General features: G+C 38.8%; 1 protein-coding gene across 1 annotated transcript in view; it reads left to right on the plus strand.

Annotated features, from left to right (window-relative positions):
* csf1ra (colony stimulating factor 1 receptor, a) overlaps positions 1 to 14,107 on the plus strand; it is a 156,260-nt gene extending 142,153 nt beyond the window's left edge. Inside the window, exons 21-22 of the mRNA XM_028813046.2 lie at positions 4,314 to 4,419; positions 8,849 to 14,107. Of these exons, the coding sequence (XP_028668879.2) occupies positions 4,314 to 4,419; positions 8,849 to 8,986 (244 nt within the window). The 3' untranslated portion in view covers positions 8,987 to 14,107. The remainder of the gene's footprint in view (positions 1 to 4,313; positions 4,420 to 8,848) is intronic.
* Positions 14,108 to 20,951: the final 6,844 nt, after the last annotated feature.

Consider the following 20,951-nt stretch of genomic DNA (forward strand, 5'->3'; position numbering starts at 1 on the left):
ATCTATCTATCTATCTATCTATCTATCTATCTATCTATCTATCTATCTATCTATCTATCTATCTATCTATCTATCTATCTATCTATCTATCTATCTATCTATCTATCTATCGGTCGACCTGTGTTTACAAAGTCTTTGATAACCTAATATTGTATGTTACAATATGAATGAATTCTATTAATTTTACAAACTCGCCTTTCCAATTTTGAGTAGCAGAACATAGCCCTTCAAATTGCATCCATCCACCCTAGAAAACCGTGTTCTTCTATGTAGGATCATGTGCAGATGAAAGCTTTAGTGGTAGCATTGGACATGAGATGGGATCCAGCCATGGATGAAATTCCACTTTATGAGTTGTCTATTCTTTTATACTCCTTCCAGACCTAGAAGTTGAAGCAGAGCAGCTTCCTTTATATCAAACCTGGGAGTATTTCCTGTGCTATCACATTGCACGCAGAAAGCACTTCTGGTTCTGGAGGAACCTCCCTGTGATAGGAGAGCCTGTCTCCAGCAGCTCCCACTAGCAGCACCCGAGGACCCCAACAGGGCTGCCCACCAATACTATAACTCCCAAGTAGCCCTACCCATGTCTGAAAAGAATGCACACCATGGAATATCACCACCCAGTGAACGGGGAAAGTATGTGACCTTAGGAAGCAGTCTCCCCTGCCCATCCAGTAAATACCAGGAAAGGTACCACTGACCATCCTGGTCAGGATACCTGTCCACCCACATCCTTCTATTAAAAAGCCTTGCGACCAGGTAAGGAACCATCCATCCTAAGTGGGATGCCAGCCAACCCATGTTGTCTGCTACACTAGCAGGGACTGGCTCCCCTAAAAGGATTTCACACTAAATACCCTGATAAAGGCCAGGAGCCAGTTCCTGCCAGAATCAAAGATGACAGTCTTATCCCAATTTGCTACCTCTGAAAGCATTCAATCTGAAGAGGCACAGCTCTTTATATTACCGAACCTTTAAAAATTCATGACTTGGGTTAGGATTCTATAGAACCTGGATAAGTATCTCAATCCCTTATCCTCAAGCAGCTCCAGCCTTCTGGTGGTTGCTGGTGTCAGCAAACATCAAGGCAGTTTCAGTGAGTTAAGACCCAAACTTTACTTCAATCTAAACTTACATTTGTTTGCAGAAGAATCAGGCATATCAAATGTTATATAAAATGAAAGGTGAAAAAATGTTACCTAAATGGTTTAAATCAGAGTCACACAGCAAACTGTATGCCAGGTTGCTTAATTAATTTTTGGCTGCCATGGTATTTGCCTTTTTAGGCCAGGCATGATGCTTTGTTCTCTCTTCTCTTCTTGTGATGTCCCTCTCTCTATGCCAGTTGTGATGTCTCTGCACAATATTTTTCAAAGTCTTTCCTTTATAGAATGCCTTGGTGGCTGATCATGCAAAAGTTAGTTGGCATCAGCCGAAATCAGAAAACTGATGACCTCTAATGGTCTTGTTACTTGTCAGTGAAGCTACTTTTAACTACATTTGATAGCGTGTTGACAGAATAGTCCCAAGCACCTATTTCACATGTTGTTGCAAGCAAACATGCTCTAGTTATTTAATCTGAGCTTAAACATAAATTATCTAAAATTTTAATGTTAACAATTTGTTTTAAAAATGTGCATATCCCCCAGTATTCTATCCAATATTCATTATTTTCATAAGGTTATCACAGGTTGTATGGGTTACAGATTCACAATAAAGGTGGAAAAGGTTCTGATATGATTGATCTTGGTTTCATTTTTTACATCACAAAAACCAGCCACACAATCTTGTGTAGGCTTATTGAATCCCATGTATATTTGTTTAAATGAACAGAGCGATCTATAAACTCTGAGTAAAATGTAATATGAATCATGCTTACACAAGACATGTCTAACACAGTGATTCTTAAACTGTGGGTCACAAACCAAACTGAGTTGGGGAACTATTTGTGATGGGTCTCCACACGATTGTCTATTTACACTTTCTGTTCTAAGAGCCCAAATCCAGTTGTTGTTCAACAACCTCCCTCCATCACTCCTTGCAGTTTACTTTAGACGTCTAAACTCGGGGATAACCGTATGTGTGCAACTAGCGGTGGACACATTATCTTTAGGGATAATGGTAAAGGAGTTAAGGAGAACATTCTTTGGGTGATTTTCTGCTCGAAAGGTTGAGAGAATAATTAAAGACTATTTAGAGGACCAAAAGATGGATTGTAGTCAAAGCCTGAAACGGGTCAATGAAAAAAGGATGTTGATTTTAATAGCAACAACAAACAGAAACCAAAATCAAAAGGGAAAGCTAAACTACAAGCTCTTTGTTTGTATCCGTAATTATGACTATATGTCAAACTGATATCTAAAGTGTCACACTAATAATGTCACATACAACATCTTCTGAAACCACGACTCCCCAACAACCAGGAGCAGCAACCTAACAGCAGGGCTAATGTCCAGATATGTTCCTGGGAATTGTTTTTATGTGTCTTCTTCAGTTTGAAGGTTGGCAACTATGGCTTTCCACTCTCCTTATCTTCTGCCTTTCATTTTGTTTCACCCCATTTTTTCAATGCTGACTATTGTTTTTGTATCATCATCCTACCATCTTCTTTGATTCTGGTTCTATAATGATTAACTACAGACAGTAATAAAAAAATGAGTATTGACCAGAAGATATGGAGTCATAGAATGGGCCAAAGTCAAAACTGTTAGTCAAATAGAACTTTTGTCAAAGCCAATGATGCAATCAAAAATTCAGGATCAAAAAATAGAGCCCGAAAATAAAGTAAGTTTTTCAGATGCTGTCTTAGAGAAAGAAGTACATCAGGCTCAAGTACCCTGGAACAGCTGAGGACAACCTTTAACCCATCACCAGGTTGGCATCACAAATGAGAGCACTCTGTGTGGGAGTACTATGGGGACATTTATAGCAACAGCTTCAAATGATGCTGCCCCTCACGGTATGCATGCGACTAGCGGTGGACATGTTATCTTCAGGGATAATGGTAAAGGAGTTAAGGAGAAATGGATCTGCCAGTGTGTTGGTAGGAATATTCTTTGTAAAATGAAGAACAAGTAGTTTCCATATATCTTGATTAATTTCAGGGGCTGTGTAGGCCATGTTTGCAGATGTCCAGCCATGGTGATGTTTATCTCTGTAGAGCACAATGGAAAAATGGAGCTGTTTAAAAACACAAGTCAATCTGAGGCTAACACATGTCCCTATGCAGAAATTCCCAAGGTGAAGTCAAAAAACAGAGAACAGAGGTCAAAGATCCATAGAAATCAAAAGAGCATAAGCACAGAAAAAAAACCACAAGTTCTCTCCAACACTCCTCAGCGCATTGAAAAATGAACCACCAGGAGCTATGAGAGACCCTCTAATTTATAGGGTGGAGGGCAGTTCCTGGCAGTGATTGGCAGGTGGCTCTGCTCCCTGGGGTAACATCCACATAAACAAATGGAACATAGACAAGGTATTAAAACTTAAACACAAGCAATGACAAATAAACACAAATACACAAAGATAACATAAAACATGAATTTGAACCCTAACCAGGGGGAGGAACCATGAATGAGTCATGACAGGTCCGATGGTAAGTCCATCTGTTTCACACTGTGCATTTACAAACCTCTAGTCACTGGATATGTTAGCCTTTCCATCCTTCTTTCTTTGTGTGTATTGTTGCCCTTTTTTATCAGACATTCTAGCCCTGTCAGACATTTTTCTTTGAAGTTCTTGTTGTCTTTGATCACTGGAAATTGTAGCCTTTACAGTCCTCTTTCTTTGTGGTTCTTTTTGCCTTTGTAGATCAGAAATTGTTGCTCTCTTGTGGACTCTGGACAATATTATGTCCAGGCATGGACACTGGACACCTGATGTTTTATCACTTTATATATTGAGAAATATTTGCTTTGCACTTTTCTATTTTAGTAATATCCATCCATCCATTTTCCAACCCGCTGAATCCGAACACAGGGTCACGGGGTCATGTAAGAAATATGCTTGAATGTAATAAAAACATTTACTGCCATTGTTATTTATCTGTGCATGGCTCTGTTCTCATTAAGTTAATAATCCTCTGCTTGAATCATAGTATGGTACTGATTTGCTGATTTGGATCCTTAGATTAAAAAGTTTAAGATCCCCTTGGTCTAACAGATAAATAAAGGTCCAACTAAATGTCTGGAGTGGCAATCTGGTTCATCTGCATCTCTTTATAATGTGGTGTAACACTCCCAGCACATGGCTCACAAATAATCTTTGCTTATGGCAATATATAAGATTCACACTGGCCACTTTCTGTTTAGGTATTCTATCATGAAAATGTGCTGGGACCTGGAGCCAACAAAACGGCCGACCTTTAGTAAAATTGGACAGCTTATCGAGAGACTACTGGGAGAGGAGACTGAGCAGGTAAGAGGAGAAACTTTATTTTTACAATTCGCTTCCACCATTTGTGCATCTTTTAGAATGAGAGCTTGAGTAAGTTAGATGCAGTGATGTGGACCACAGCATCATAAATTAGAGGACATTGAAAACTGCTGCTTGGAATGTTCTTTGTTTCTGTAAATTCCTACTTTTGAACATTATACTCATTGACAGGGTCCAAGCTGTGCGCCACATGCTGGACTAGACCTTTGCAAAAACAATTAGCTGCCGCTGTTGTCTACACAAGGATGGTGGAGCGATGCCATAGATACTGGTTCTGCCTAATAGATCCAGGGTCCTAATTTTTACATCTAGTTGTTTGGTCTGTGTGAAGTTTACATGTTTTTCTCTTCTGTACATTAACTACTCTCTTGGGGGCTCTGCTTTACCACCACTATCCCTAAAGAAGGGTTTGCCATGTTAATCAGTAGTTCCAATTTGACCTTATGTGTGTCAGACTCAGACAGACTCTGGGCACCTGGAATTAAAAGTGTTTGACAATGTTTTCTTGTTTTCAGAGTGTCTAGTATTTCAGGGGCAACAAATGCCATCTAGGGATGTATTCAGTCTTGGGGTGAAGAACAAGCTGTCCAGTGTCTCCCAGTCTTCCAAAGGACAGCAGGGATGCAGTGCCGTCTTACCAGCATCATAGGCCCCTGGGCAAAGCAGTGCACTGGAACTCCTGTTTTGATAACTAAACAGAAACATACTTAGGCATCAGAAACATCGTGGGTCCCTATGCTCCTGGAGCACCCGGCCAGTGCCCATTGTGCCCATACATAAAGACAACCCTGCAGGGATGGCAGCCACCATAACTATCAGTAGTCTAAGTATGTCTGTGTTTCAGCAATAACTGAATTACAGTATTCTTCATGGGCTTGGAGATGAGGATGGTAGGTCTTTCAGAGAAAATAACCATGGTGTTTTATTATATACAGTATATGCTACCTCATCAATAAAATTTTTCACAATAAAGTGGCTGTGCCTTTGGAACTATACATTCTTTGGGTATTTTTCTTCCCAAAAATAATGAAAGAATGATTAAAGAATATTTAGAGGACCAGGAGATACCTGAAATGGGTCAATACCAAAAGGATGTTTATTCTAATAGCAAAGCCAAACAGAAACCGAAGTCAATAGGGAAAGCTATAAACTGTAAGCTCTTTATTTGTATCCTAAACTACGACTATCTGTCACACTGATATGTAAAGTGTCACACTACTTATGTCACCCCAGTAACGGCGCATCGTGCAGTGAATACACTTGACTTGAGCATTTATCGTTTTCATCCTCTTTCTCTGTATGTTTAGCATTTGTTTGCTCAGAGGTTGATGTGCTTGCTGCTTCCTGAGCAGCACTTCTGTACTCCTCCCTAGCGATCCGCTTCTTCTCTTCTTTCATTAGCATCTTTTCGCATTAAAACTGATTAAGTCAATGATTGTGTTGCAATTACTTAATATGTTTTCTTGAATTTTTCACTTAAGCTGGCACTTAAGTCTTCAATCTGCCTCAAGCATGATTTAAGATATGAAGAGGTAGAGGAAGTGACGGCGAAGGTGGTAGGGATGAGAACGGCGCCCATACACATGCACCGCATGGCCACCCTGCTGGCAGCTGCCAAGAGTTGATTCCACAATAAAATAAAAATAAAAAGAGGAATAACCTTGGAGGTCAATCATCACCCCGAAAGCAGATAGCAGACATCACGTAGTATATGCGTACCAAATCTCAGGTCAATAGGTCAAACGGTTTGTGAGCTACATGTGATTTAAAATCCCAGACAGACAAATGGACAGCCACAGTAGCGTATTATATAAGAAGGTACAGCATCATCTGAAACCACAACCCTCCAACAACCAGGAGCAGCAACCTAACAGCAGAGCTAATATCCAGAAATATTCCTGGGAATTGTTTTTTAGATAGATAGATAGATAGATACTTTATTAATCCCAAGGGGAAATTCACATACTCCAGCAGCAGCATAATGGTACAAAAAAAAAAAAACAATATTAAATTAAAGATTGATAATAATGTAGGTAAAAACAGACAATAACTATGTATAATGTTAACATTTACCTTACCCTCGCCCCGGGTGGAAGTGAAGGGTCGCATAGTTTGGGGGAGGAACGATCTTCTCAGTCTATCAATGGAGCAGGACGGTGACAGCAGTCTGTCGCTGAAGCTGCTCTTCTGTCTGGAGATGATCCTGTTCAGTGGATGCAGTGGATTCTCCATAATTGATAGAAGCCTGCTGAGCGCCCGTCACTCTGCCACAGATGTCAAACTGTCCAGTTCCATGCCAACAATAGAGCCTGCCTTCCTCACCAGTTTGTCCAGGCGTGTGGCGTCTTTCTTCTTAATGCTGCCTCCCCAGCACACCACCGCGTAGAAGGGGGCGCTCGCCACAACCGTCTGATAGAACATCTGCAGCATCTTATTGCAGATGTTGAAGGACGCCAGCCTTCTTAGGAAGTATAACCAGCTCTGTCCTTTCTTACACAGAGCATCAGTATTGGCAGTCCAGTATAATTTATCATCCAGCTGCACTCCCAGGTATTTAGGTCTGCACCCTCAGCACACAGTCACCTCTGATGATCATGGGGTCCATGAGGGGTCTGGGCCTCCTAAAATCCACCACCAGCTCCTTGGTTTTGCTGGTGTTCAGTTGTAGGTGGTTTGAGTCGCACCATTTAACAAAGTCATTGATTAGGTCCCTATACTCCTCCTCCTGCCCAATCCTGATGCAGCCCACAATAGCAGTGTCATCAGCGAACTTTTGCACGTGGCAGGACTCCGAGTTGTATTGGAAGTCCGATGTATATAGGCTGAAAAGGACCGGAGAAAGTACAGTCCCCTGTGGCGTTCTTGTGTTGCTGACCACAATGTTTTTATGTGCCTTCTTCAATTTGAAGGTTGGCAGCTATGGCTTCCCACTCTACTTACCTTCTGCCTTTTGTTTTGTTTCACCCCATTTTTTCAATGCTGACTATTGTTTTGTATCATCATCCTACCATCTTCTTTGTTTCTGGTTCTATACTGACTCACTAGAGACAGTAATAAAAAAATGAGAATTGACCAGAAGATATGGAGTCATGGAATGGGCCAAAGTCAAAACTGTGGGTCAAACAGAACGTTCATCAAAGCCAGTGACACAATCAAAAATTCAGGATCAAAAAATAGAGCAACTGAATCATTAGTCCAAAAATAAAGTAAATAAAGTTTTTTCAGTTGCTGTCTTAGAGAAGTACATCAGCCTCAAGTACCCTGGAACAGCTGAGGACAACCTTTAACCCATCGCCCAGATGGCATCACAAATGAGAGCACTCTGGGAGGGAGTACTATGGAGATATTTATAGCTACAGCTTCAAATGATGCTGCCCCTCACAATAACATGTTAAACAGAATTGCAAACTTTTTCATGAAGGAAGATACAGCAAAACAGACTTTTATTTCAAGTTCCCTGTGTGTTCAAACCCTATATTCCTTATATAATTAACTAGAAATTCAATCAGAAGCTGTACAAAAAATGTATGAATTCCAAAGATCATAGCAGGTCCCACCTATTCTTATTCTATTACCAACTGAGCCCCCTGTTTCCTCACGTTCACAGCAACTCCACCTTTACCTGGATAGTCTGTGTCATTCATTACCTCTAAAGGTCATCCACTTGCCACCATTGCCACTTTGATGTTCTTCTCTTTGCCTGATGCTGTCCCCTAGCAGGTGGCTGATTGTCTTTCAAACAACCTCTGACTTTTCCAGCATGTTTGATCCTTTGAGATTGTAATCACACCTGCGTAGCTTGTTATGTCTTAGAGACTCCTCCAAGTCAAAAGTAGGAATCAAGGAAGGGTTTCTTTAGTATAAAAAACTCTTAAACTCACACCTACATTTTGATTGAAAAATTGATCTCACTCATAATGTATTCATTATGACATATGGGTATGCATCTCTATTGTGAATTCACGGTCATTTTCTTTAGAAGCTTAGTCAGTTAACCCACCCTGGCCTGCAATTTAGGAAGCAGTTGGTGTGCAGAATGCCCTCCACTACTCAGTCGGGTTGGTTTATGTTGCACTGGCTTTTTGGGGTAGCCATCTGAAACCTCATCCTTGTCATTCAGCAGAATTCATTCAATTTAAGAGTTAGTCACATACCCGAGGTCGTAGGTGGAAATTAAGGGGAAGAGTATTTAGGATTGAAACCAGGAAGCACTACTTTACATACTGTAAAGAGATCTGGAAATCTGAAACAAACTAGAGAAACATTGACAATCTTTGAGAAGTATCTGGATGAGATTATGGGAAAGCTTAGCTATTAGCTTAACAAATTAGCTTGATGGATTGAGTGGTCTTCTCTTGTTTATCAAATTTTTTATGTTCTAACTTATGAAATGTTATTATTGTTATTGCAGATGAACGGAAATGTCCATAAACCAGCAATGGAGGAAAACCTTGGTCTTGGTGGAGATCCTGAGTGCTGTGAGGAGTCTTGTGAGCTAGTAGAAGAGACACAGCCACTCACGAAGACTAATAATTATCAGTTCTGTTAAGCTGCATTTATTCTGGACACACTGTGGAGGGGCTGGGGTGGTGAGCAGGACTCTGTTTCAGTATCAGTCATTTCAAATGCTCTTTGTGCTAAGAGACACCAGCCCAGCAGTCAAAGATACACTGCCATGCCTTAAATGATAATTTATTACTGTAGCATTCTGTTAATGACCAACAGGTCAGTTTCAGTTGAGTTTTCAAGTCTTCTAACTAATCATTTATCACTCAACACCAGCAACACATTTTAAGTTGAATCAACTGAAATGATTATTTTTGCTCACATATTTTCCTTGCTTCTGTCATTTAAGCAACTTTTTGGTTGGCTGCTTTAGTAACTGATCGATTGTCTGATCTTGTTAATGTTGGTTCCAGTGTCCAAAAAACAGAACTGGAGGCTTCAACAAACTTGCTTTAAACAATCTGAATTTAATTAATTTTCAGAAGTATTTTTAGGAAAAACATTTACATTGTGTTTCTTATTACTGTCCGTATACACTAATGGTGGATTAATAATTACCTGCTTACTACACAGCAAATCGGCGATATTATGATGTATTTACCACATTACTCAATCAACAGTACTGGTAGGTACACACGAGTCATTTTTATTATATACCTGAGTGTGTACTTTCTCCTACCACTGCCAAGATAAACAGTAAGAATACCATAATAGTAGACATTTATGTACATTGTTGTTAAGCAAGTAAGTAATCATAGTGGACGTACACAGAAATAAGAGATACATAATGTAAACTTATGTTTTTGCTTTTCTTTTAAGATCCTTGTTTTCACCAAATGTTCCTTGATATTTCTGGGAAAATGTGAAGAGCCATGTTGTAAAACTAACCATAAAGTAAAATTCTGGTCTCAGACAGTTGGGATGCTAGACTGCGGACTACTGTATACAAAGATGAAGTGAGAATCAAGCAGCATACTTCATCTGCGTATCTTAGTGCCTACCCTGAGATCAACTGACTGGTTTCTATTAACGTTCTGACTTTTCTCCCAAAATGATGAGCATTTCAATTCACTGTACTGATCTGATTCTATCGAGCGTCCCATTTAAGTGATTTGATTCTTTTGATTCATTTGATTCGTTTACAGTCTGGGAAGTCCACAAGTTGGTTAATATATAATTTAATAATTAATTAATTAAGTTAAGTATTCATAAATATATAACTATTTATATATAATTAATTAAATATCTAGTATGAAAATTCTGTTTCCATACACAAAGCATGGTAACACATGTAAGATGCATAATTTAAAATAAGACGTTTTTGTTACAGAATCACAAGTGAGCGACAATTGTGCAGTGATTTGTTTGTGAACCAAATGAATGGGAATTGTAAGACTATTTTTCGGGTAGTGACTCATTCAGGAATCAAATGAATGAGAATCATTAGATGGATTCTTGGCTAGTGACTCATTCTTGAATCATGTGAATAAAAATCATTAGATTGATTCTCGGCTAGTGATTAATTCATGAACCAAATGAACGAGAATCACTAGGCTGATTTTCGTGTAGTAACTTGCTCGGGAATCAAATGAAGAAAACTTGTCAGTCTGATTTTCGTGTAGTAACTCATTCATGAACCAAAAGAAGGAGAATCGTTAAACTGATTCTTGGGTACTGACTCGTTCACGAATCAAATAAGTCAAGACTAATGATTCAGGCGGTTCATGTGCTTTAAACATCGACTGACAATATTCACGCTGGAAGACATTGATCAATTTGTCCATGACTTCGTTCATATGATTCACTAAAAATAGTCGTTCAAAAAGAAAGAATCGTTTGTGAAATCCCCAATACTAGGAGAAGGCTCTCAGTGATGTTGTGACCAAAACAAAGCTTTTTAAATTTTTTTCCTTTCAACTAACACATAAAAAAGAAAAATAGACAACTAATTCTAGTGTGATGTTCTATCATTTAATTACACCCCGTTACTTAGCTGTGCTCATTTCATTTCTAATGTTTTAGTGCAATTCCATGTTTTGGAAAGCTCATGTACTGTAGGCATACATGAGCTTTTTTTGTTGTTACTCGACTATGAAATCATTTGTATGTTTGCTTTGTGACCGATGTTCTCCTTCTATTTCACAATTCCCGCTCTTACCTGATGGTATACTGAAGCTGCTTGCTCATGACCATGTCTTTTAAGAAACCCTCATTAGAGATTCATCTAAAATTGAACACTGTAGAAGAATTTACAACTCCATCATGTGTGCCTAAGAACCTGTTGGTAGTGATAACACCAGGGGCTCAATTGAGAGTGCAAGCTATTACTCCAGAGAAATGATCACATGTCTAGAGAGACAAGATAGTCATGATAAGTCTATCTGTGGCCCGATGGCAAGACTAAATCAATTATTTTGTGTCTTTCTGTGTATACAGATGTTATTTGTTGACTTAGTGGTTGAGTGCTTTGTTGATTTTTTTTTCTTTAATGGTGGTTCAGATGAAAAAAATCAAAGATTAAGCTGAAATTTATAAATTAATTGCAACTTTTTTCATTTTTAATAAAAGACAACGTCTTCCACCTAAATAAATATTTTTTTTTTTTGTTATTCAGGGTTAGAGTAGGGGATGATGCCTTAGAGGCATGCTCTGGCACACTTAGCCTAAATCAATAAAATTAGTTTTATAGAAGGACTTAAACCAGCCCGGCTGTCTCTCTAAAGTAAATAAATAAATTTTTTTTTTTTTAATATTTTCTTTATAATGTGCCTAACACCATTATATTATAAATCATCTATACTCTTAAAAGAAGGGTAAAATAAGTAGGGCTCTAAAAACAGACTTTCCCCCTCCCACTCGCCCTAAAAAGATTTAAAAGATATAAAAAATCATTTTTGATTAAATGCACCATTAAAGAGATAAAAAATAATTAAATACATAAATAAATCAGTAAATAAGTGATCTTTATCCATCCATCCATTATCCAACCCAGTATATCCTGGAGCCAATCCCAGCCAACACAGGGTGCAAGGTCTTTATATTCATTTATATTCCCAATTAAATTAGGGTTAAAAAGTGGAATAAATAATTAAGATTAGGAACTAAAAAACTAGAAATGACATACACAGACTTAACAGAAGGGACCCATTAATAGTGATTTTAAGGTAAAGGGTAGGGGTGAGGGGTAGACCTTTATTATTCTTTTTGAAGAAGACTGATTTTAAGATTAGGGACCTTATAGAGGGTCTTGTTAGGTTAGGGTTAGATAGGTGAGTGTAAGAACAGTCCGCAGTTAATAACACTAAATTATAATGCAGGATATCCATTCCATTGTTAAACTTCAAACTAAAATTTGGTATTGATTTCTTTTTTTTTAATTAAAGGCTGACACCTTTACTCAAGGTGACTTACCAGTGTAGAAACTCATAAGTCTTTACGGGTATTTTTGTACATTTGGAGCAAAGGCAGGTTACACAGATATGAAAAGGTAAGAACTGGAATGGAAACCATGAGGTTTAAAAGACCAGTGTCTCCCCTTCAAGTCTTACCTTAGTGGCTTTTTTGAGGCTTTGAACCACAAATCACAAGGTTCCAGTTTCATCTCCAAGCCTTGATTCCCTGTGTGGCTCTGAATTAGCCATTTCTCCTGCGTGCACTCACAGTTAACAAACAATTGAGCTGAATACATAAATTATTCTGAGAGTTCCCTATGGACGCTCCTCTGTCATATAACCAATTAAACTACTGGACCTAAGAACAACCAATGCTCACAGTATAAATATTTTGAAACAGTTGTCTCCTTATGTCCCCCACCGCCATTAACTCTGATAGGTAAACTGAATTTTTTGCTTCTCAAATTTGTGACTGAACTTCAAAAACCAATGCTACTTCGTTTAATGTCACCTACCCCACTGCCAGCCAGTGCAGAAGATGATTTGGATAGTTTGGTTTTTGAGGAGGTTAGTTGGAGTGTCAGGCTGTCAGAGATCTTTTGAACTCTCTACTCGAAATCCAAGAGAGCTTGATGTTCGAGTCCATAAAGGTACAAGACAATGCAGAGAGGATATATAGGAGTCATCCTTTCTTTTAAAGGTGTCATTAAAAGCATTAATACTTGAAGTATTTGAACTGAATGCACTTAGGACTGTAATTGTTTAAATAATTTTAAAAATGAATTATGTAGCAATAGAAAACAGCCACACCAGCTGACAAACACTGCCATGATAAGCATAAATAAGGATCATCTTTTGTGATGCTGTTATGCTTTTATTAAATGAACCTTCCCTTAATAAAATACTTTGTATACTGTATGTTCAGCATGCAGCTCTTAGTAAACCACAGCCTTCCATTTGTCTTCCATGTTACACCTGCTCTATAAAAGTATTATATACATAATAATATGTTTCACTGACATGGATGAGGCTTGAGGCTTTGTTAGGCTGCTGTCAATGAAGCAAACACCTTGATCTTTTACCAAATCATTTTATACTAAGTAACAATAACATTTGAAATTACTAAATCAAATGTGTTCTGCTTCTTTTCAACTGGTCACAAATGTGAAATGCTTCAACGTGTAAGTCAACAGGCAGGAAGGACTTTTTACAACAAAGATAACGGGTGCTTAAGACATTTGGCTTAAATGGCGGCGTCCTGAAATTCAGAGCGTCCTACTTAAACATATTTTTAATTGCATCAAATCTACTTTACGGAAATGTACTGTACAATTCAGCATCTCTACTGCCAAAGATTTTATAGATGATTTATAAACTCTTTTTTTTTACTCATAATGTGTTGTCAATCTAAGCTATAGATTTAATGGTTTCAGACCAGAGACCTTATCGTGTAAAGTGGGAACTTAATATTTGTGTTTATAATATCTATCAATTTAATGTTTGCTTAAATATATCTTACTTTTTTTTTAATAATCAGAAAACCGTTTTTAAAAGATACATTTTAATGATTTAATATTTGTATGAATATTTCTTTCTTTCTTTCTTTGTAATGCTACATTTATAGAGATGAGTATATTAGCCTCTGTCTCAGATTAGCGAGAGTATATCATTCCTGCAAGCAAACTATGATTCTTAGCATGATGAGAGAAGTCGCAAAATCTACCGGAATGTTCAAATAAATTATAGAAAAAAACCCAATCTAAATCTGTTAAGCAGTTCTCTCGTTCGCTAACTAAGCAGATGGTAAGGAAGACCCTGAGGTTGGTGTGTGAGTGAGGAGGTGCCCACCCGGCTCCCCTCAGCTCGCTGTGTGTCTCTTGGATTTGCACAAATAAATTGGTACAGCAAGCAAACTATGATACATAATGCAATGAGAAAAGTCACGAAATCAAAATGGAATGTTCAAGCAAATTATAGAAAAAAATGTGATCTAAATCCTTTAAGTAGTTCTCTCATGAAAAACAGACAGACAGACAGACAAACATTGGACTTTATACATATATTATATATATATATATATATATATATATATATATATATGTATATGTATATTATATATATATATATATAATATATATATATATATATATATATATATATATATGTATATATGTATGTTACGGCCAAAACCCGAAGTTCAGCCAGTTCCCGAATTGACCGGCCATTTCGCATTTTGGCCGTGAGGTGTGGCCAAAGTCTGAAGTACTAGAAATGACCGGCATATATGCTACTTTGGCCAGCCATTTCGCGAAGTGGCGAGAACTCCCTGGTCAAAATCCGATGTGCTGATGTAAGACTGTCCGCTCAAGGTGCGAAGATGCTTAAAAATTTTCAGATGCAGATTCAGAAGTGAGTTTTCTATTCTGCACGAGAAACTGCTCAAGGCGGGTCTTGTTCTACAAAGCGGACGCCACTTCAGACGGCCTTCCCCTCGCCCAAACACTAACCTTAAGGTCAATAAAATAGGTCCCTGATGTTAAGTCACTACTTTATTGCTAAAATGATAACAGAAATGTGAAATCTACTTGTATACCTGATCTTAATTATTGTGAAACAACCAAGTGGCGTCCGCTTTCTGAACATGAGCCGCCAAGGCTACACTCAACGCAATTGCACTACTAAGTGCGCAACAAATCACTGCTCATGCCTTTTTCCTTCCGACTTTGGCCGATCGCCCCATGCCATTTCACAAACTGGCTGGCCAAATCCCGAAATCGAGGAAAAGATCGGACATTGGCCGGTCAATTTACAGCGACATTGGCCATTTCACGATTTGGCCGAACATTTCCCGCTTTGGCCAATTTCGGGTTTTGGCCGTAACATATGTATATACAAGGTGAGACACAAAAAAAACGGATTGGTAAAAAAATATATATTTTTTGATGAATTACAGCATTCTAAACATTGTCACCGTCTATATACTCCCCCTCCTGATCTCTACACTGCTCCATACGTACCTTCCATTGATTGAAACAGTGCTGGAAGTCTTCTTCCTTGAGGCTCTTCAACAGGCTTGCCGTTTCTATCTTCGCTTAATCCATTAAAGAAAAATGTGTTCCCTTCAGGTCACTTTTGATTTTTCAGGAACAAGTAAAAATCACGGGGAGCTAAATCGGATGAATAGGAAGGATGATCGAGGACAGGAATGTTCTTGTCAGTTAACAACTGCTTTACGGAAAAAGCATTGTGCACGGGAGCGTTGTCTTGTCTTGTCTCGCTGTTCGCTTTTTTCACCTCACATTGTCACAGCAACTCGTGTAGTGATTCTTGTGCAAATACTGACTGGGATATTCACAGGATATACCTAGCCAGCCAGCGGTTTGAGAGGGCATGTAGTAGGGAATATAGTTCTATGATTCACGTCCAGCCGACCTCCAGATGGTTTTCCAGGAAAGCCTCAAGCTCAGACCGGTTATTTTTGTGTCTCATCTCGTATATATATATATATATAATTCACTAAGCCGCCAGCAAGCAAGACACCCATGGAGCATGCAGGATGGAGCCACGCCCACCAACTCTAAGACCATTGGATACGACTACAACTCGCAGAGCCACGCCCATCAACTCGGACGCAGCAACTCACAAAACAGGGCGTCATTCGCATTCATCACCATCGCAAACTGTTTTACACACCATGGTCTTAGAGTTGGTAGGCGGGTCTCCGTGAGTTGCTCTTGCAAGCGGGCATATGACCAGGCAGTGTGTATGCTTCGAGAACGAGGGTGGACATGGCAGGACCATCTAAGAAGAGGCATGTTTGTTGCGGATGTGAATTGCTGTATGCAGCATGTAAAACAGTTTGCGAGACGTATCCCATGGTCTTAGAGTTGGTCGGTGGGTCTCCGTGAGTTGCTCTTGCGACCGGGCACATAACCAGGCAGTGTGTATGCTTCGATGTGAATTGCTGTATGCAGCGTGTAAAGCAGTTTGCGAGGGGTATCCCATGGTCTTACAGTTGGTGGGTGGGTCTCTGTGAGTTGCTCTTGCGAGCGGGCACATGACCAGGCAGTGTGTATACTTAGAGTGCGAGGGTGGACGCAACAGGACCATCTAAGAAAAATCATGTTTGTCGTGGATGTGAATCGCTGTATGCAGCGTGTAAAACAGTTTGTTTGTCGCGGATGTGAATCGCTGAATGAGCATGCGACGGTGGTCCTCCAATTGTCAGTCATGGACAATTGTATGTTGCACTCTCCAGAGTTCTATCTTTTCATTCACCTACAGTCGTATCCTCAAACCCACCCTATTTGGACAACTGTGTCTTTCAGGAAGTGTTCACCCATCAATACATAATTATGTGGCGTATGCTACGCCGCGGGTTGGCTACACAAATGTGATTCAAAAAGTAAAGTCAGTCTATAGCAAACTCTTAATGGTGATCATACCTACTACACTATTTCCTGCCAGTCACTAGAAATAATTTTTACATTTTCAGGTTGTTCATCCACTTCGACACATTTACATTTCACCCACAGGAAAATACTTCTCACCAAGAGTTGAGTTCTTGGCTGCAGTTATGCCCTGGGTTTAACTGTATACCACAGGAACAGCCAGAATACTCTTAAGAATCATCACAGGCAAAAATCCCCAACTTAAGGCAAATCCAAAGAATCAGCAGGGCCCATTAAAACAAAAATGAAACAGAAACTGAAGGAGACATCAAGTTATACTCAACTGACTGAAAAGCAAACCAACTAAAAGAGAACTCTGAAGAAAAATTGCAAAATGACCATCCAAGAAGCCTAATCTATTCTGAGGCAGTTCCATTTCAGCTTGAGATGGTATAAAAATTGTCGTGGTCCAGCAGCACACTAATTTTTGTCAATTTAATAGGAAATAGCATACCATTAGCTTGTTAGCATTGCCAGTCCACCTAATGTGCACGTCTGTGGAGTGTAACCAGAGTCCCTGGAGGAAACCCACAAAGACACAGGCAGAACATACAACCTCCAGCCAGGAAGGACCTATAAACCCTGGTCTCCTTACTGCAGGGCAGCAGCACTACCACTGTGCCATCATAATAGGAAATAATTAGCCTTTACGTTTTGAATTAGATAGATAGATAGATAGATAGATAGATAGATAGATAGATAGATAGATAGATAGATAGATAGATAGATAGATAGATAGATAGATAATTCATTTTCATTCATGTTCTCAAGTTCAGGATCAAAGGATTAATTTCTTTTTCATTATTTTATTTTCATTTCAACACAGTATAGTTCAGATATGGTATCAGCCTTTAATACTGCAGTCTAGCAGCCCTAAATGCGTCAATCTGCGACTTTTCGGCCGCTTATTTCCTGCATTATGCGCAGTGCGCTTTGTTTAAGTGCGTAAAGGCTACAGCTACAGGTGACACAGGGGTGCAAACCCTACAGCACTGGATTTATCTGCTGTGAATCTTTCTCGGCTGAATTTTTCATAATTAAGCTTGTGTAATTAAGGCACTGTTTTATAAAATGTTTTATTTTTCTAAGGATTTCAGCATTTTGAGAATAAATTAGTGTATTACTTAATTAGGATATTGTTAAGAGAAAATAATGACTAACCACATTGAATTGTATGTTTTTAACTTACCTGCATTGAACACTTAATAAACTAACTTTAAAAGTCATTGTCTGCATTTTTACTGAGGTGTTGTTTTCTTTTTGTCACATACAATTCTCTGTTGTGTAAGATTTTCCACATATACTTACTCTGCAAGTCTGCCATAGGGTCTCATCCCTTATGTCTTATATCTCCTTATGACATTCTTAGCCAGCAGACTTACCACCTACACTTCAGAACAGGAATATGTCCTAAACAAAATAAGGACGTATTACAATGTGCATCATGCAGACCAATTTCACTTCTGAATAATGATGTTAAGATACTCTCCAAAGTCCAAGCTGGAAGGATGGAGAAAGTGCTGCCTTCAGTAATATCACAAGATCAAACAGGATTTATTAAAGGCCAACACTTAGCGTCCAATCTTCGATGCCTGTTTAATATAATATATTCACCTGCAAAGTCAAACATCCCAGAGATATTATTATCCTTGGATGCAGAAAAAGCATTTGATATGAATGAATGGAACTACCTTTTCACTACATTGGAGAAATTTGGGTTTGGCCCGAACATTTGTGCGTGGATCAAACTACTTTATACCAATCCAGAAGCTTCAGTTTGTATTAACATTAATTCAGACTACTTTAAACTAGAATGTGGTACCAGACAAGGACCACTACTTTTTGTAATCGCCATTGAGCCACTGGCAGTTCACTGTAGAAATGCTATTGAATTTTATATGGGATTATCAGAAAAGAACAGAAAATTTCTCTATATGCAGATGATATGGTACTGTAAATATCAGATCCACAAAATACTATGCCTGCAGTCCTAACAGCACTAGCAGAATTTCAAAAGATTCTGGTCTCAGAATTAATTTGAATAAAAGTGTGCTGTTTCCAGTGAATTATCAAGCACACAATATTAGATTGGACACCTTCCCTTTAATCATTGCAGTTCAGTTCAAATATCTAGGGGTAAACATCACAAGTAAACATAAAATTATTTATCAACAAAATTTCACTGTCTGTATGGAACAAATTAAGCAAGACTTTCATAGATTTTTAACCCTTCATCTCTCTTTGGCTGGAAGAATTAACATTGTTAAGATGAATATCCTCCCTAAGCTTCTCTCCTTATTTCAAAACATTCCAATATAAATCATTTTTTAAGAAATTAGATTCAACCATAACCTCATTTATTTTGGATTCAAAACACCCACGTATACAAAGGCAGAAGGTGGCATGGCTTTATCTAACTTTCAGTTTTACTACTGGGCAGCAAACATACAAACTATAAAAACCTGGACATGGACACAAATAGATGAACATATACAGGCTTGATCTGTAATAGAAATAAAATCCTGCAGTTCTTCTTTACATTCCTTGCTTTGTGCCCCAATAAATGCAAGTTATTGCCAATATACTAACAACCCAATTATGCTTCACTCACTCAGAATATGGAACCAATGTAGGAAACATTTTAAAACAGAGAATCTTTTATTGGAGGCACCTCTGCATGAGAACCACCTTTTTCCACCCTTGCAAACATATGCAGTTTTTAATGTCTGGAAAACATTTGGGATTAAATCACTTAGAGATCTGTATATGGACAATGTCTTTGCATCCTACAAAACAATTACATTCCAGATTTAACTTTCCGGGTGGCATGGTGGCGCAGTGGGTAGCGCTGCTGCCTCGCAGTTAGGAGACCTGGGTTCGCTTCCCGGGTCCTCCCTGCTTGGAGTTTGTATGTTCTCCCTGTGTCTACGTGGGTTTCCTCCGGGTGCTCCGGTTTCCTCCCAAAGTCCAAAGACATGCAGGTTAGGCGGATTGGCGATTCTAAATTGGCCTTGGTGTGTTTGTGTTTGTCCTGTGGTGGGTTGGCACCCTGCCCAGGATTGGTTCCTGACTTGTGCCCTGTGTTGGCTGGGATTGGCTCCAGCAGACCCCTGAGACCCTGTGTTCGGATTCAGCGGGTTGGAAAATGGATGGATGGATTTAACTTTCCAGCAACACATTTCTTTCACTACCTTCAAATCAGAATCTTTGTTAAACAGAACCTGACCAATTTTCCTCACCTCCCACCCCCCTCTATGCTGGAAAAAATATTGCTCAGTTTCGAGGACTTAGACAGCATTTCTGCAATATATAAAATTATTTTACAGTCCCTCCCTATCAAAGATCCAAGAGGACAGTGGGAAAGGATCTCCCACTCAACACTCAGAAAAGGAGTGGAAACTAGCAATGCAGAGAATTCACTCGAGCTCCATATGTACAAAGCATATAATTATTCAAACTCAAAATTACATATCAAGCACATCCGTCTCGTTTAAAATTGTTCCAAAATGTTTCCAGGGTAAGACCCAACCTGTGAACGTTGCAATCAAGTTCCAGCCTCGCTTGGTCACATTTTGGGGCCTGCACCAAATTAACATCATTCTGGACCAAAATCTTTAATGCCTTTCAGACAGCCTTGGGGTCACAATCCCTCCTAACCCATTAACAGTTGTGTTTGGGATGTACTTCTAGGATGGCTTAAAGTGGGAGAAGGACAAGCAAACTGGGATCGTCTTTACTACACTATTGGCACGCAGACTTTTCTTGCTAAACTGAAAGAATCCTAACTCTCCTCTTTTAAGTCAGTGGGTAACCGATGTTTTATACTATTTGAAATTGGAAAAAATATAATTCTCACTTAGAAGATCTGTGCATAAATTTTTCAAAACCTGGCAGGCTGTAATCAATAACATTTTAGAATAAGCCTTTAAAGCTCTGAGGAAGCAGATTCTCTCCCCCTTTTTTCCTATTTCTTCTCCATTTATCTTTATTCACTTATTAATTCATCTATTTACTTATTTTTACTAGCTTTTATTCTGCTGCCCATACTCTCTTTCTCAGGGGTGGGGGTTAATTTGTGTTTAATCCTATTTTTATAAAATTGAACTATTTGTATGGAATGTTGTGTGATTTCAATAACATAATAAAAAAAAGAACAGGTATGCAT

The sequence above is a fragment of the Erpetoichthys calabaricus genome, chromosome 11 (genome assembly GCF_900747795.2).
Source record: "Erpetoichthys calabaricus chromosome 11, fErpCal1.3, whole genome shotgun sequence".
NCBI classification, from domain to species: Eukaryota; Metazoa; Chordata; class Cladistia; order Polypteriformes; family Polypteridae; genus Erpetoichthys; species Erpetoichthys calabaricus.